The following is a 15,701-nucleotide window of genomic DNA, read 5'->3' as shown; positions in this document are numbered from 1 at the left end:
CAGCCATGCTGGGCAGGGGGCTTTTGCTTCCCCTGCCCCCTGCCCCCTGCCAGCTGGGTCCCAGTCTCGGCACCAGTCACTGTTCTGGGCATGCACTCGGCAGTCCTCCCCAGGGCTCCAGGCAGAGCCAGGATCTGTGGGGTTGGGGAGCGTGGGTGTCTCTGTGACATGGTGAAGTGCTGGGCCTGGGTTCAGGGATGTGGGGCCAGCCCAGCAGGTAGGTTAACAGGTGTCCAGCTGCCATGCCAATGAGCACCTGAGGGTGGAAGGAGCCCGGCACGTCTACAGTAGGTATGTAAACCTCCCACAGGCCCATCAGTGGGTACAGGGATGTGTGGGACACAGCCACCTACATGTTGGGAGAAGATTCCTTTTCCCACTTCTTGACCAGGACCAGATGTTACAACTGGGTTTGCAGGAAAGCTGCCCTTGCACAGGTGGTCAGTATAGCCTTCCCCAGAGCATTCCAGAACCAGCCACCCCCAGAACTGAGTGGCAGCAGAGGAAGCCACACAAACAAGGTGTGTGGAGGCCAACTCACTTGGACAGGGCGTCCACAGTCTGCTGGGTGGCCAGGGTTCTCTTGTCGTGTGGTCCATATAGGAGCGTCTGAATGTGGAGGCACTGCAGGAGACCAAGGGGGCAACCATGGTGTTAGGCAAGCTGCCCAAGAGTCAGCCTTCAGAGAGCCAGGGTACCTCATCCAGAGGCCGAGCCGTGGCCAGACTGCTGTCTTCTAGAGGCTTCTAGGGCCTGGCTGACCTTGGGTTGGCTGTCCTGTGGACCCAGGAAATGAATGCTCAGTTTCTGCACTTTTTCCTAAAACTCGCCATCCCTGCCTGTGTGTAAAAATGTATTTTAAAGTAATAGTTTCTAACAGTAAGGGAAAGGATACTGACCCTAATTTCAGAATGACAGCTGGCTTCCATTTTTAACTGACCCTCAACATAGCTCAGAAAATATCTGCAAGTTTTTGGGTAAACAATTGGATCTCCTACACTTGTTAGCCTGCAGCAGTTCCTCAGGCCTGAGGAGGTAAAGATGCAGTTCACGGGTGATGCAGGGCTGGCTCTGACTCCTTCCCCTTCTGCTTGTTTCGACTCTTATTGTTGGATCGCCTGTTACGAGGGCAGGCCCAAGGAACAAAGATGGCGTTGGTGCCAGAACTGGCCAGAAGCATCTAGAGGAAAGATGAGGCTGAGGAATTTGCTTTGCTGGGCGCCAACACCTTTTATAAAGCTAGAATGTGACAGGGTGGTTTCCGTCCATCAGTGGACAATGGACTGAACTGACAAGGTGCCAGAACTGGCCTTGAAGGAACAACAAGTGGTCAGTTCACAGTGCTGCAACCAGTGCTTTGTCAAATGAAGGAAAGGCAAAAATTAACCGCAGAAGGACTTATAGGGGCTGAACGCGAAATGCAAAATGGAATTGTTGGAGGGGACACTTGGTGTCTTACAGTGGGAAAGTGTTCCTTAGATGGCCTCTGGAGCAAGCAAAAGTGAAAGACTGATCCAAGCTGATTATATTTGGAAAGCTGAATATCCGTGTGCCTGAACACACCATGAGCCAAGTGCAAAGAGAACTCACACGGAGGGGAGAAATCACAGGGCACGCAGTGAGGGCCAGCACTTAGAGCCCATGAAGACGTCGGCAGGCTGAGGAGCTAAGACAACTAGCAGAAAAGGGGGCAAAAGACGCACACATCCCTCAAGGATGGGAATAGCTTGCCAATACTCTAATAACCAGAAATGCAAGCCAAACTTCGATGAGGTGTCCTTCTTGCAAGAGATCATAAAAACTATACTCTGATGACACCAAGATTTGCCAAAGATACGAAGGAACGGGAGCGTTTACATGTTGATATGGAGTATTAAAGTTGGCATTATCCCTTTACAGAGTAACTTGCAATATTTAGGAAAAGTTAACTGAACTTTCACATACATATTCATTGTATGAATGATGTAAATTTTTAACATGTAAGTCTGCGTGTTATAGATTCACGTAGATGAATCCCATGATTACAGAACAAGAGGAAAAAGCAAACCTCAGATGAATGCTAACAATATGAGGTTTACATGAAGCTCTAAAGCAGGCCAAACAAAAGCATTGTAAGAGAAGCAAAACATGGGACTGATGCCAAATGCAGGCATGTGATTATCTGGGGTGAGAAGTACACACACAGGGTATTTCGGCTAGGTGGGTCATGTTTTACTCCTTATGTTGAACAGTGTTAAAGTACCCCACTTTGTGGCCTATCTGAAGTATTTCCCAACATATTCTTTAAAGGTTGATTTTTTTTTTTAACATGGTAACAGCTTGAGTTTAAAAAGAAGTGTGGAGAATTTGGGGACTTGGTACTGAAGACTGTTCATTCTCATCTGCCAAGCATTTTTAGGTCTTCAGGAACACAACTTTGCAAGTGCCAGAATGCTTTGTCTTTAGGAGCTGCCAAAGTGTAGAGACTGAATGCCTACTTCATTCTGAGACATACAGAATGTGGCCTGGGGTCTTAGAACGTGGCTTGTCCTTCTGGGGAAGGGCAGTCAGTTTTAAATGAGAGATCTGCGAGTTGCCTTTTCTGGACATAGCTAGCCCTACGATTTTCTCTAGTACATCACTCAAATCCTGTAAAAGCAAGCCATCCTTCCCTCTGACCAACAAGCCCCTTCTCCCCTTAAAGCTGCAGTGAGTCCAGGACCTTACGAGGCAGCAGGCTCTTGTTTGCGGGGTTTGGGCCAGCCTTGCTATAAGCCACAGGGAGAGTAGGGAAAAATGACCCTGAGCAATAGCCAGATCCCAGAGTGCCGAGTCCCATCCCATCATCACTTGCCTGCGGCCTGGCCATGACATTTCCTGGTACTAGAAGGTTCCCCACTAAGGTCCCTGATCGTCACCAGCAAGATGTGTCTAAAATTCCGGAAGGAGGAAGTGAGGAGAGACACAGAGGTAAGTCCACCGGGAGACCATAAGAGATCCTAGCTCTCTGTCCCCTAATCCCAGCGTGGCCAGGCAGGGCAGGCACAGAGGCTTCCTGAGTCACCAGAACAGAACTACTCTTGGAGGAGATGCCTGTCAGAGGAGTGGAATAATCCATCACAGATCCCTACTAGGAAATGTCTTCATATAGCAATGGTATCTGATAAACAGAACCAGAACTCTCCACTGTTCTGCTCCTGGCTAACATGGCGTAGGAATCTCTGTGTGTGGCCAGTGCTTTGATTCTTTGGTTGAAAAACTGGACATTGACAGACCCAACAGGTACAGAAGATGGAGACTGACTGGGTGGCCCTGTGGGGACTCCAGCAGCAAGGTAACCAGGGAAACACGAACCGTACTGAGGGGAGGATGAAACAAAGTGGACCACGGAACACACGATCCAGCCAGCGCTAAGGCAGCACTGTGCACCTGTCTGGGGCTAACGGGGAGGGGCTTGCTTTCTTGCCCACCACCTAGGAATGCAAACTGTGTTCCCAGCTCCTTCCTTCAAGACAGTCATCTGAACAGGCTCTGCGCTTTGTGGAGAGAGGGCTCACATAAAACCAGCAGATGCTTGCTTCTCAGAGCTGGGCAGTACTGAGGCATGAAAGAGACAGACCTGCCCATGAGAGCTTCTAACATGGGACCAGAGTCAGACAGGCCCTGAACCCAACTGCATGCTGGGCCTGGGCTAGTCCTGATTCAGGCACACTCCAGGGGATTCTCTCTCAGCCTTTCCTCTGGAAGCAGATACTGGGGATGGTGCTTGTCCTCAGATCAAGTGGCAAAATTACGTGAGCTCTGGCTGTGGAAATTTCCATCTGGAGCCAACAGAGGTCTCCAATTCTGCTCCCTCCCCCACAACCGACAGAGGCCCTGAAGACAGGCCTTCCTACTGGGTAATTTACCCCTGCTGTTGGCTTTGTTGTTCGTGCCTTCCTGTTTTTCAAGCCTGTAGGACCACGCCTGGCTGTGTTGTTGCAGCTGGGGACATCCAAAGAGACCACAGGTTGCCGGATCCCTGCTACCCAGTCGAAACTCCAGGGATGCAGCTGCTGCTGTGATGAAAACAAGAGAAACCCTGGACTGGGAGGTGAGGGGAGGCTAAGAAATCTGCTGGCTTCAGAGACCAGGAATAAACGTGGTCTTAGGAAACTCCAGGTGGTGGCAGTGGGGAAGGGCCATGTGGATTGAAGTCTCCATTCCTCATGCCCTCACCCCCATGCACACAGGGCTGCCAGCACCACCCTCAGAAGGCTGCATCTTGAGAAGTGCAACAGAGGAGGTCCACACCACCGGTGTGTGCAGCTCTCTCACTGCAAGTCCCACCTTCTCTCTGGTTCTGGCAGATGGCTTCTGAAGGTCAGTCAGTGTTGTTGTCTTCAAGACTCGCAGCCACAAAGGTCAAAGTTAGGGACAAACAACTTCTCCAGGGCTCTTCTAGGTGATACAATGTGAGAGTGCTTGAAGCTGAGCTGAGGTTTCTCAGCTCCTCACGGGGCAGTGATTCTCTGCCCATCTCTACTCCCGCCCTGCTCCAGACACCCTCAGTCAGGTGACCCCCGAAGGATGGATGGGGTTCAAGACCCGTACTTGGCAAGGCACTGGCACAAACAGCCAGGCTCTCCTTCATCCAATGGAGGGCGTGGCCTGAGCCACAACCCTCTCCCTTCTCAGAAGTGCTGTTGGGAGGAAGCCTGCCTGCCTTAGCAGCCTGTGTGTGGACAGCATCCGTGGCTCATTCCACGGCCTCTCCAGCTTCACCTGCTCTCGGGATCGGCAGTGGGAAGGAAGGCAGGCAGCTGAAGAAACAGAGGCCCCTCACCTGCCTTCTTGGTCTGCTCCATCCCATGTTCAACATTAGATTCATTTTTAATCCAAAGTACAATCACAGACCTGTTGTGAACACACTCTTCATGGGTGCAGATGGCTAGGTTTGGAATACTTTTCCTACAAAGGGCTGTGTAGGAGTTAGATGCTGTAGACGTTGCAGGCCAGGAGACAGCAGTCAAGGTTATCAAATGGGTTGTTGCATGTGTCCCAGGATGAAATTCAAGAACTTATACTCATGGGCACGGTTATTTTGTAATCCAATTCCAATGAGAAGAATGGATTTATTCTGGGGAGGGCAGGACAATCTGTCTCAGAGTTGACATTAAGGTTAGGGTTCCCTGCCATCAGGCCATCTGTGAAGGATACTTTGTGAGAACCACTTTTGGCTTGAGGGCCATGGAGAACAGGTGGAGAGACTGTCTCACCTGCTGGCCCAGGGACCCTTGGGCGATGTAGGAAGCCTGAGCCCCTCATCCTGGTGGCCCTGGCTCAAGGACGCCAAGAGACAGTGAGCCCTGACTGCTTCTGTGCCTTCAACACACTTCACTCCCACAGGCTCTGCCTTTCCACATCCCAGCCCGGGATGTCTTTCAGAACTACTGCTATGCACATGTCCCCTAAATCCTTCCCTCCCACAGATGCCGGCATATACTTGGCAGGCAGAAGGTGGCTCCATCAATAGGTTATGCTTTGTATAGTTGGGTATTGGTTGCCTCTTTAGCAATCATTGCTAACAATTCTTCACTGGGCTGTCTTGAAACCCTGAGCTCCGCCATTCTCAAGAGTAGTTGCTACACTCCTATGGATTCACTGCGAATGCTCCAGGTATATGGAGGGCACTTGGGGACCCTGTCCCAGGCATTCTGAGGATGTCACTGTGGTCCTCTGCTATGCTGGGGAGCCTCAACTGTCTGATGCAGGACTGCGGGGGCAGTGCTGGCTTCCAGCTGGGCCATTCAGTCTTCCCCGGAGCCTGTGCTCTTGCCAGCTGAGGCAAGGCAAAGAACAGGAGCAGGAAGGGAAATTCCAGAGAGCTGGCAGCTTGATCTCCACCTTGAAAAAGACCTTTCCACAAAACAGGAAGATCAGTGCAGAGAGAGGCCGGGATGGGGGGAGGCCTGACCAGAGGGGAGTCCTTCAGGCCTCAGAGTCCAGCCTCTGCAGCTTGCCACGGCTTGGCAGCATTCCTGGCCTGCTGGGCATCCAGCTCTTCACTTGTTCCTAGGAAGCCCCAAAACAAAGGACGCCCCTTGACACCTGGCCTGCCTTGCTTGGGCTCTGTCCCTGCAGTGGCGGTCCACACCCTGCTTCCCTTGGCATTCTCCCCAAACTGTGGCTTTACATCCAGCAGTTCCTTGTTGGGGTTTTTTTTCCCTTTCTGCTTGCTTGCTTGGTTTTTATGCTTTTAAAAATCTCAGTGGGAAACCCATGGGAGAAAACAGGTGACAGTGTGGAGTGGGCTGTGCGACCTCCGCTTGGCGAATCTTAGCGACATGACCGAGGCCAAGATATGTTACCTCTCACCTCAGAGTCACTGTTGGCAACCCTCGGAGGGCACAGGTGCTCCACACTGGGGGTTGGTGCGGGGCTTGCATGAGTTCAGACACCTGAGCCCCTCAGTCCCCTGCAGTGAGCAGCAAGCACTCACTCCACGGGTGTTGGTGATCAGCCCCCCCTCAGCCTCTGGAAACAGGGGAGGGGGAGCAGAGCCCCCTCTTTGTAAGTTCTTCAAAGTGATTGGGTAAACGTGGGTCTTCCTGGCCACCTGGGGAACTCACATAATCCGGGTGACTCACTTGTCCCCTGACACACTTGTCACGGCTTCTGTTTTCACCAGTCTGACCAGTAACTGGCCCATAGGAGGCGCCAGTTTGTTGACTAATGACAGACAAGTGTTAACTCATTAAAAAATAGGTACCACACATGTTACCAAATCTAGTGCCTTTTACAGTGCAGAAAAGTCACAAGATGAGGAAAAGGCTTGAGTTAGGAAGGCTCATGGAAGCTAATTCTTCTGGTCTGATCAATATTACCTAGAGATTCATCTTAAAAGTTTTCTCCATTTTAAATCTAGTGAATTTAAGACAACACAACAAAACTTGATGTATATTTAAAACAGGAAAATTCATACCAATTAACATCTAGATGAATACAAATGAAAGCAAATGAATTTAAGTCTCAACTCATAAAGATAAGAAGGGAGAAAAACAACAACAACAAACAAACCAGGGAGCAGGTGTTTAGCGCAGGGCTTAAAACCTACGTGGGATGACACTCCCATCCCTGGGCAGAGGGCCTGGGCGTCAGACTTAGCTCTGCATCTGTTTCAGCCTCCTGTGACCGTACACGCTGGGAGACAACAGTGAAAACTCAGGTCCTTGGCTTCCTGCCCTGCCCAGGGAAGCCCTGGATTGCACTCTGGGTTCTGGTTTTGGCCTGGCCCGGTGGTAGCAGAGGTGAACATTGTGGGGAGCGGAGCCAGTGATGAGAGAAAATCCCTACATCTGTCTCTGTGTCTCATGCTGTCCCTCTTCAAATGTGTCAAAATGGAATTCTACAAACCTTCGACATCACAAAACAAAACAAAGCACAGAAGTCACAGGGATGAAACTAATGAACTAGAGCCTGGGAGGACAACAGGTCTGTGGGAGTAAAATCCTGGTTCCTAAAACACACACACCACTAATTCAGAGCAAAAGGGCAAAGCACAAATACAAAATTGAGAAACTACAGTGGGAAGATAACCATTAAATGGGGAAAATTACAATTAAAGTTGGAAAATTTTTTAAAAATTCACGAAATTCTTTGCAAACCTTTGTAAAAAACTTGGAAAATTTCATGAAATGGATAATTACCTAGGAAACTGCAGTTTACTGGAATGATCTCATTAGACATCGAAAGCATCAACAAACCACTTTTTGTATAGTAAAGAAAATTGTTAAGGAATTTCCCCATCCATAACTGCAGGAAGCCTGCAGGATTTCATGGGGAGCATAGGCCCTCCTGGCCAAGAGGTTTCAATGGCACATAAATCTCTTCAGTGCTTAAAAAATAAAAGCAAAGTTCAAAATTATTTTTATGAAGCAAATATTGCATTGATATTAAATAAGCATAAAAATATACTGTTGAAAAACTCTTCAAATAAATCATAGCAAGTGGGATCAACTTCCGTGTATCTCTGAAAGAGGTATGTACTGGAAATTCACCCCCAGTGAGAAAGTACTGGGAGTGGGGCCGAGTGAGAGTGGGAGGGTCCCAGGGGCTCTGCCCTCCCAGGGGCTCTGCCCTCCCAGGGGCTCTGCCCTCCCAGGGCTGCCCTCCCAGGGGCTCTGCCCTCCCAGGGGCTCTGCCCTCACAGGCTGCCCTCACAGGGGCTCTGCCCTCCCAGGGGCTCTGCCCTCACAGGCTGCCCTCCCAGGGGCTCTGCCCTCCCAGGGGCTCTGCCCTCAAGGGGCTGCCCTCCCAGGGGCTCTGCCCTCATGGGGCTCTGCCCTCCCCAGGAGCTCTGCCCTCATGGGGGCTGGACCCTGGGAGCCGCTCTGTCCTACAAGGCTAAGTCTGGCCCATGCTTTTTCTCACCCTTTCGCTTTCCGCCATGTAGTGAGGCAGCAGCGTGGCCTTGGCCAGATTTCAACCCCTCCATCATGGACTTCCCAGCCTCTAACACTGTTGGAGATCAGTTTCTTTTCTTGTAAATCAACTGGTCTCTGGCATTCTGTGACGGCAGTGCAGAATGAACTAAGGTGACATTCTAAGCAAAGAATTCAGTGTGAATAAGGGGGACTTAGTCCAAGAATGTAAGGTTGGTTCGATATTATAATAAAAGACACTATATTAAGTTAACAAAGTATCATCTGATTATGCCCATCGATCCAGACGAGTGTTTTCCAAAATTCAGGATCTATTTCTAATCCAATAAAATGTAAATTGATGGAGACTTCCTTGCCATGGTAAAAGTATATAAACCTTTCTAAAGCCAGCATCTATTCAATGAAGAGGGAGTGGAGGCACTTGCACTAAGGGCAGAAACAAAGCAAGGTGTCCGTTATCTCCACTGCCGCCAATTATTACACTGGTAGTACAACTCAGTGTGCTTAGATGAAAGCAATTAAAGAGAGACAGAGGAATTGGAAAACAAAGTAAAATTCTGCCTATTGTGTATAATGTAACAGTATCAATGCTCAAATTAACTCAAACCATGAAAGAAGCCATTAGAGAAACCAATAGCTTCAATTACACAAAAATGAAGCAAAAGATGTAATAGTGAATATGTCCCCATTTACAACAGAAACACAGAAGATAAAATGCTTACAAGCAAAGTGCAAAAACTGCATGGCACGACAAACACTTCCAAGTGTGCCCGACATACACAAAAGGCGATATGAACCCATGGACACACATCCCTTCTTGGGTAGAACAACTTATGAGGATGCCAGTTCTCCCAAGATTTATTTACAAATAACTCGACAATAATACCAACACCTTTAATGGAGCTAGACAAGTTGATAGAGACCGAGGTAAGAAAACAAACAAACAAGAATATCTAGAAACCCTGAAAAATCTAGGAAATAAAAAGCCAGGATGGGTTTATTAGTCCTATCTTATACTGAATCACTTTATAAAAAATCTCTGTAATTAAAACTATGAGATCCTGGGACATGAAGAAACAGAAACATACCCCAAGCCTTCAGGACATGGTGTAGATGCTGAAGCTGCCACCTTACACTTTGGAAGGCTTTCAAATGAAAACAGTGCTGGGCAAGTGGGGAGCCATTTGAATGAAGGAAACAAGAGTTGCATACCTCACACCATGCATACAAATAAACTCCATAAAGAGATAATAATAATGGTAGAAAATGTAGAAGAATTTCTCTATAAAATAGGTATCCAGGAAGAGCCCATTAGCATGAAGGACCAAGAAATCACGCTATGTTAAAAATTGAAAATATTTGTGCGATAAAAAATCATCAAGGGGTCGGCATCGTGGCTCAGTAGGTAGAGCTGCCAGCCTGTTTTAAAAGGCATCCCATACGGGCACTGGTTCAAGTCCTAACTCCTGGCTGCTCCACTCCCCATCTAGCTCCCTGCCGATGCACCTGGGAAAGCAGCACAGGACAGCCGAGTTTCTTGGGTCTCTGCTCCCCATTTGCAGACCTGGATGGAACTGCAGCCTCCTGGTTTCGGCTTGGCCCAGCTCCTGTTGGTGAGGTCTCTTGGGAGTGAAGGAGCAGGTGGAGATCTCTTTCTCTGTCTCTCTAGAACTCTACCTTCAAATATTTTTTAATAATCATTTTATTATTGATAGTTTTTAAAATACCTGTGTCAGGGAGGATCATTTTCCCTTTTACCCAAAAGTGAAGGTTTAGGTTGACGGCAAAACTCATGCCATCTTCCCCAAGCACAAAGAGCATCTCCATGCAGGGGGCGGGGCCGGGCCTGGGGTGCAGGTCCCGGGGGTCCCCTACATCAGGGTTGGGTGCAGCCTTACCTTCTTCAGTGCCTTGTGGGCCACGCGGTGTTTCCCCTGCTCCAGGTCTGCACTGCCCAGCAGCCGGTATGTCTCTGCCACTTCTGGACTGAAGTCCCCAAACAGGGACACCTTGGCTTCAAGGGATTCTCTCAGGATGGCCATGGCTCTCTGGGAAAAGGGCAGGACACTGTCAGAGGCAGAGCTTAAGGCCACCGCCGAGGAGGCGGGGCTTGGCAGCCGGTTGGGTTTCACCCACCCTCTGGATGGAAATCATGGTGGGGTGTGAACTATGAAGGGAGAGTACATGGGAGCACCTGCTGAGAAAACCCACAAGGCTCCCGCGAGAACCCACTTGAAGAGCAGAGCACGGCTAACAGGTGTTACCACTGCATTAAGTCCCCGTGACCCTTCAGCGAGGGATGATTTTAGTCCTCTTTTCCAAGGGGCCTGATCAGAATCATGCAGGGTAGAACTCGGCCTGAATCCTGCTGGTAGCTCTGCCATGCTTTGGTTCCATGTTTTCCTCCCACTGTGCACATGCATGTTCCTACCTAAGTGAAAACTACAGTTGTGGTTTCTCATTATTTCCCTCCTTTACCAACCATCCAGAACATTCCACAAGTTTCTTTTTGCACAGGGAATAGTTTAAGAAACCCAAGCTAAACATTCCAGTGTGACGTGACATGCTTGGTTTGCATCAATAGGGAATGAAAAATGACATGGGCAGAAAACGGTATTTTCTGGTATGAATTTCTTCGCACACCAAGGTTGGCATGGGGATGGCCCTGCTAAGCACCAGGCTCCCACACTTCCATGGTCTCCCACAGAACACAAAGGCTGAATTACACAGTCTGGTAAAAGCAGGGCTCCAGGAGTCACTTCCAACAGCACAGGCCCATGGAGCTGGGAAAGCTGTACACTTCAGCGGCCAAGGCTGGGCTGAAGGAATCACACCGATGCTGCTGCTGAGGCCAGAATCAATCTGCTAGGTGGGAAGGGTGGGAGGAGGGAGCTCCATGGTAGAGGATTGTGGTGTGAAGGCCACATGATAGAAAAGGGCTGAACCCAGACCTGCCTGAGACATGTATGAGATTGCTCCGGGATCTCTGCCTGCTTAGTCTATGTGGAAGGTCACAGGCACACGGCACACGGTGTCCTCAGGGGAACCCCGATAATGGTCTTGGCACACCGAGACCTCAACTTGGCCTGACCACTGACTAAACAGGCAAGAGCGGTAGGCTATACCCCAGTTTCTCTTCTGTCCTTGGAAAGCTCTGCTGGGGCTTCCCTGATAAGCAACTTGAAGAAGTCAATGTGACTCACAGCCTACCTGCTTGTGACCTGAGACATTCCTTCCAGCCTGTGTGCTGCATGTGACCTGTGACTTAATTGGAGGATCCAGAGAGATGGACATGCTTTCTAGCCAATTACAGTGTCATTGCTGGGTGGGAGCACAGTTGGTAAACGCCCTTCAGCCTGCCTCTTTCCTAGTCTATATAAGCTTGTGCTTGCATAAAAATAAACAGACATGGTCAACCAGACTGTCTCTGGTGGTTCTTTCGGTCACAGAACACTGTCACCTCACCCCCTCTGTGGTTTTGTGGACCTTCTGGCGGGAAAATCCCCTGAGAGCGACCAGGTGCCATCACATCCCCTGAGCAAGGGCCCAGGCTTACATGGGGGGTAGGACTGGGTAGTTTTTGGGAGCCAGTGACCCCTGTTCCTGAATGAAGCTTGTCACACGCAGTTTGCAGCCCGGTAGAGAAGCCAGGGACAGATGTGGAGGGAAGTAACTGTCAGGTCAAGGGACAGCAAGGGTTGAGTTGAAGGAAACAGATATACTGTCATCCTTAAATGGTCAGGAGAAGTACAGTGAGGGGAGCAAGGAGCATGCAGGGCCATGGTGGGTGAATGCAGGATAGGACTACCCGGGTGAATGGGAGAAGTGTGTGGTCCATTTAAAGCCAGCGGATAAACTCGGGACAGCAGCAGAGAGAGTACGAGGGCTAGGCTGGTGGTTGGCGGTGTCCTGCTTCAGCCCAGGAGCAGGAGTTTGTAATGAAGGGTCAGAGGTCGAGAGGGTTCTGGAGGGGGAGGATGGCACAAGGCATCCACTCACATTTATGGTCAAAACATCCTCTACCTCAACATCGCTTTTCTGTGTGTAGGCTGGGGCTACATTGGGGATGGTCTGAGCATAGCTGCATGCTTGTCCTCGGGCCCAGCCCTTATGGACACCTACAAGCCCCTGGTGACAGGCTTGCGACCAGATGGTCAGGGTGGTACAAGGTTGCTGAGCATGGTGGGCAGGTGGCATCACATGGCCAGGGCACCTGGCATGGAATGAGCTGGGCTGGAAGCACCCCTAGGGCTTCCAGAGATGGGGTGGGGACATCTAGGCCCTTCTCCCTGTGGTTAGGTGACCCAGGTACATAATGAAACCATGGGTGCATTTAGGTTAGAAGCCTGTATGAACTCAGGCAGCCTTGAGCTGCCATGCCGGGGCGGGGACCTCTCCCATCTGGGTCAGTGGCTCAGGTGCCAGTGGTGCTGGGTGAAGCCCGCGGGTCACCTGGTGGTGTGCTCTGGGCATGGGGGGTGGCTTTTCAGGGGAACTAGGGGATTGCACAGGTGGGGGTGAGCGATGACCTGAGGGTTCATGCCCAGGTGAGGAATCACTGCTGAGGGACTTCCAGGGACAAGGTCACTGCACGTGTAGGTAAGTGAGGAGCTGCGACCAAATGGTTTGGAGGGTGGAACAGGAGGGCCATTAAGGATAAGGCCAAAGTATCCGCACACATGGGAGACCTGAGCTGGGGTAGTTAGTTAGCATCGACCCTCACTGAGCACTACTCACTGGCACATACTATAGCTAAGGCTGGGACCTACCTGGAAGGGCAAGATCACAGTACCCACCAATGAGAATTGAAACAGGGGATGGGTGATGTTAGGATGGTCATGATAATAACTAACATGTGAGAGAATTGGTCTGGTAGCAGAATCTATGGGGGATATATGGGCTCACCCCTGTGGAACTGTAATCTCCTCTGGCACACCCAACAGCTGTACTGGGATGCTTTGGATCGAGCCCCACCTCTACCTTCCAATCCAGCCTCCTGTTAATGGGCACCCTATAAGGCAGTGAAATATGGCCCAAGTTGGGCACACTGCAGAGTGACTAGCTCCATGACCATATCTTCCTCTCCCTGTCTCCCTCAATTTCACTCTGCCTCTCAAATTGTGATAACAGGAATATATAAAATTAAGAAGCCTGTGTTACTTAGCTGACAGAGGGGGTAGGGTTAGAGATGAGGGAGGAACTCTAAGTTTGCCAGAAGGGAAAGGGGTTGGAAAAAACAAGCCCCTGCCCCACAGAGTTGTCCCTTAGCATCCGTGGGGCATCAGCTCCAGGACGACAGCAGCCCTTAGCTGCTCAGGGCCCTTACATAAGACGGTGTAGCAAGCAGGCATTTGGCCTCACAGTAAATACTCCAGAGTCACACACGGCAGTGTTGAGAGTTGACCCCCTGACCTGGCTCCTGACTCCAGCTTCCTGGAGAGGCAGCAGTGACGACTCGAGTGATGAGGCTTCTGCCTCCCCCACGGGACACCTGACTCAGGCCCCAGCCCAGCTTTGGCTGTGGTGGGCATGTCGTGGGTAAACCAGCAGAGAGGAACCCTCTGTCTACCTCACTCTCTGTCTCTTGGCCAAATAAAAATAGAGAAATAAATAATTAAATGGTATCATATTTGAATATAATCTACATGGACCCTCTCCTATACTTTAAATCATTGCTAGATTACCCATATTGCCTAATCAAGGTAAATACTATGCAAATAGTTGCTACTATTTAAGCAAAGAATAAGAAAAAAGAGTCTGCATATGCTTGAGGCAGAGGCAATGCTTTTGTTTTTTTAAAGATTTTTCTATTTTTATTTAGAAGGCAGATTTATAGGGAGGAGAGACAGAGAGAAAGCTTTTTCATCCACTGGTTCACTCCCCAAAAGGCCAGAGTAAGCTGATTTGAAGTCAAGAGCCAGGAGCTTCTTCCAGTTCTCCCATACGGATGCAGGGTCCCAAGGCCTTGGGCTGTCCTCTAATGCTTTCCCAGGCCACAAGCAGCGAGCAGAATGTGATCTCAGTGTCTGCACGGGGAGGATTAGCCAATGGAGCCATCGTGCTGGTCTCCAGATGTAATGTTTTATGGAAATATATCTGGATGGTTGAATCTGTGATGTGGAACCCATGAACATAGAGGGTCACCTCTGTGTGCTAACATGAGCATGTCTACACACTCAGTGTGTGGCTTCCCGGTTCATCAGGCTCCACAGGTAACACATGTTGCGGAGTTTCATTACCAATGGCTACAAACTAGGCCTTGTTCCACGTGAGGTGTGTGCCTATCTGGGTCAGTGGTAGGAAAGGCAGCAGGAATTTCCACTCCGTGTAGTTGTCACTAGGCACAAAGATTCCATTCACTACCCAAGAGGGGGAGAGAGGAATGAGATACCACTACACCCTACTCCAGTTGCAACAAGCAGTATCTGTCCTCTGAGATCTCCAGGGGTCCAAGTGCTTTAGAACCTTTCATAGGTGGACAGGAGATCTACATTCTTAGAAACAGCTTTCCAGCTTCTAAGAGAAAATGTCTAGACACTTCCCAAGAGAGGCCACTTGGTGGCCTACTTCCATGTCCCTCCAGGGCCTGCCATGTGTTTTGCACACAGTAGGTGCTTAATAGATGTTTGCAGAGTAAAGGAGTAACTCTTAGGATACCAACTGTTTATCCATGCAAATAACTGGACAGTCGTAACCCAAGCTCGTACTCACCTCTTTTTGTCCAATGATTTGCAGAAAATGACAAAATTCATCTTGAACCGAGAGAAATTTGGCTCTTGCGCTGTCGTTGCAGTCCTTAAGACGAGACATGCACTCTTCAAAATGCTGCTCAGCCACTTCTGTGGAAAAGCATCATTAACAGCTACTTTGAGAACTGCTGGCTGACTTGAAAGATAATGGAGTAAATGTGCTTTTAGTGGTGGCCGACAATTTGAAAGAACAGGTATTTGGAGAGCAGAGAACAGAGAAGGAGACTGCCCGTGCCTACTGATCTGCCTGTTAGATTGGAAAAGATTCAGGTATCACAAGTGTATGGCCATTTCGACTGTCACTCGGCTTACCTTATTGGTGACACCAAAAAGTGATGCTAATGCGAAAACAAGAGTGTGTCGCACAACTCCAACACGGGGGTCAGTGTTCAGGTTGAGCAACCGGGAGTTCTTCCTATAACTCCTCACAGGGGTTAAGATCTGAGGGTCCACTAATTCTCAAGGACTCTAATCTTCAGACAGATTTCCATAATGTGAAAAATCTGGAAGACACTCCTGACACACCACTGGGGGAAGAAATCTCAGCTAT

General features: G+C 49.5%; 1 protein-coding gene across 3 annotated transcripts in view; it reads right to left on the bottom strand.

Annotated features, from left to right (window-relative positions):
• Positions 1-15,701, bottom strand: part of TTC23 (tetratricopeptide repeat domain 23) — an 80,437-nt gene that overhangs the window by 671 nt on the left and 64,065 nt on the right. For 2 of the 3 annotated variants that reach the window (XM_058666585.1, XM_058666583.1), the window contains exons 8-10: positions 15,114-15,241; positions 10,301-10,450; positions 3,693-4,037 (exon numbers count right to left, since the gene is read on the bottom strand). In XM_058666585.1, coding sequence (XP_058522568.1) covers positions 3,708-4,037; positions 10,301-10,450; positions 15,114-15,241 — 608 coding nt within the window. In that variant the 3' untranslated portion in view covers positions 3,693-3,707. Of the gene's footprint in view, positions 1-541; positions 625-3,692; positions 4,038-10,300; positions 10,451-15,113; positions 15,242-15,701 lie in introns of those variants that run through there. The other variant, XM_004593163.2, reaches the window with a different exon arrangement.

Source organism: Ochotona princeps, chromosome 6 (assembly GCF_030435755.1).
Source record: "Ochotona princeps isolate mOchPri1 chromosome 6, mOchPri1.hap1, whole genome shotgun sequence".
Lineage (NCBI taxonomy): Eukaryota > Metazoa > Chordata > Mammalia > Lagomorpha > Ochotonidae > Ochotona > Ochotona princeps.
This window is presented reverse-complemented; position numbering and strand designations above follow the sequence as displayed.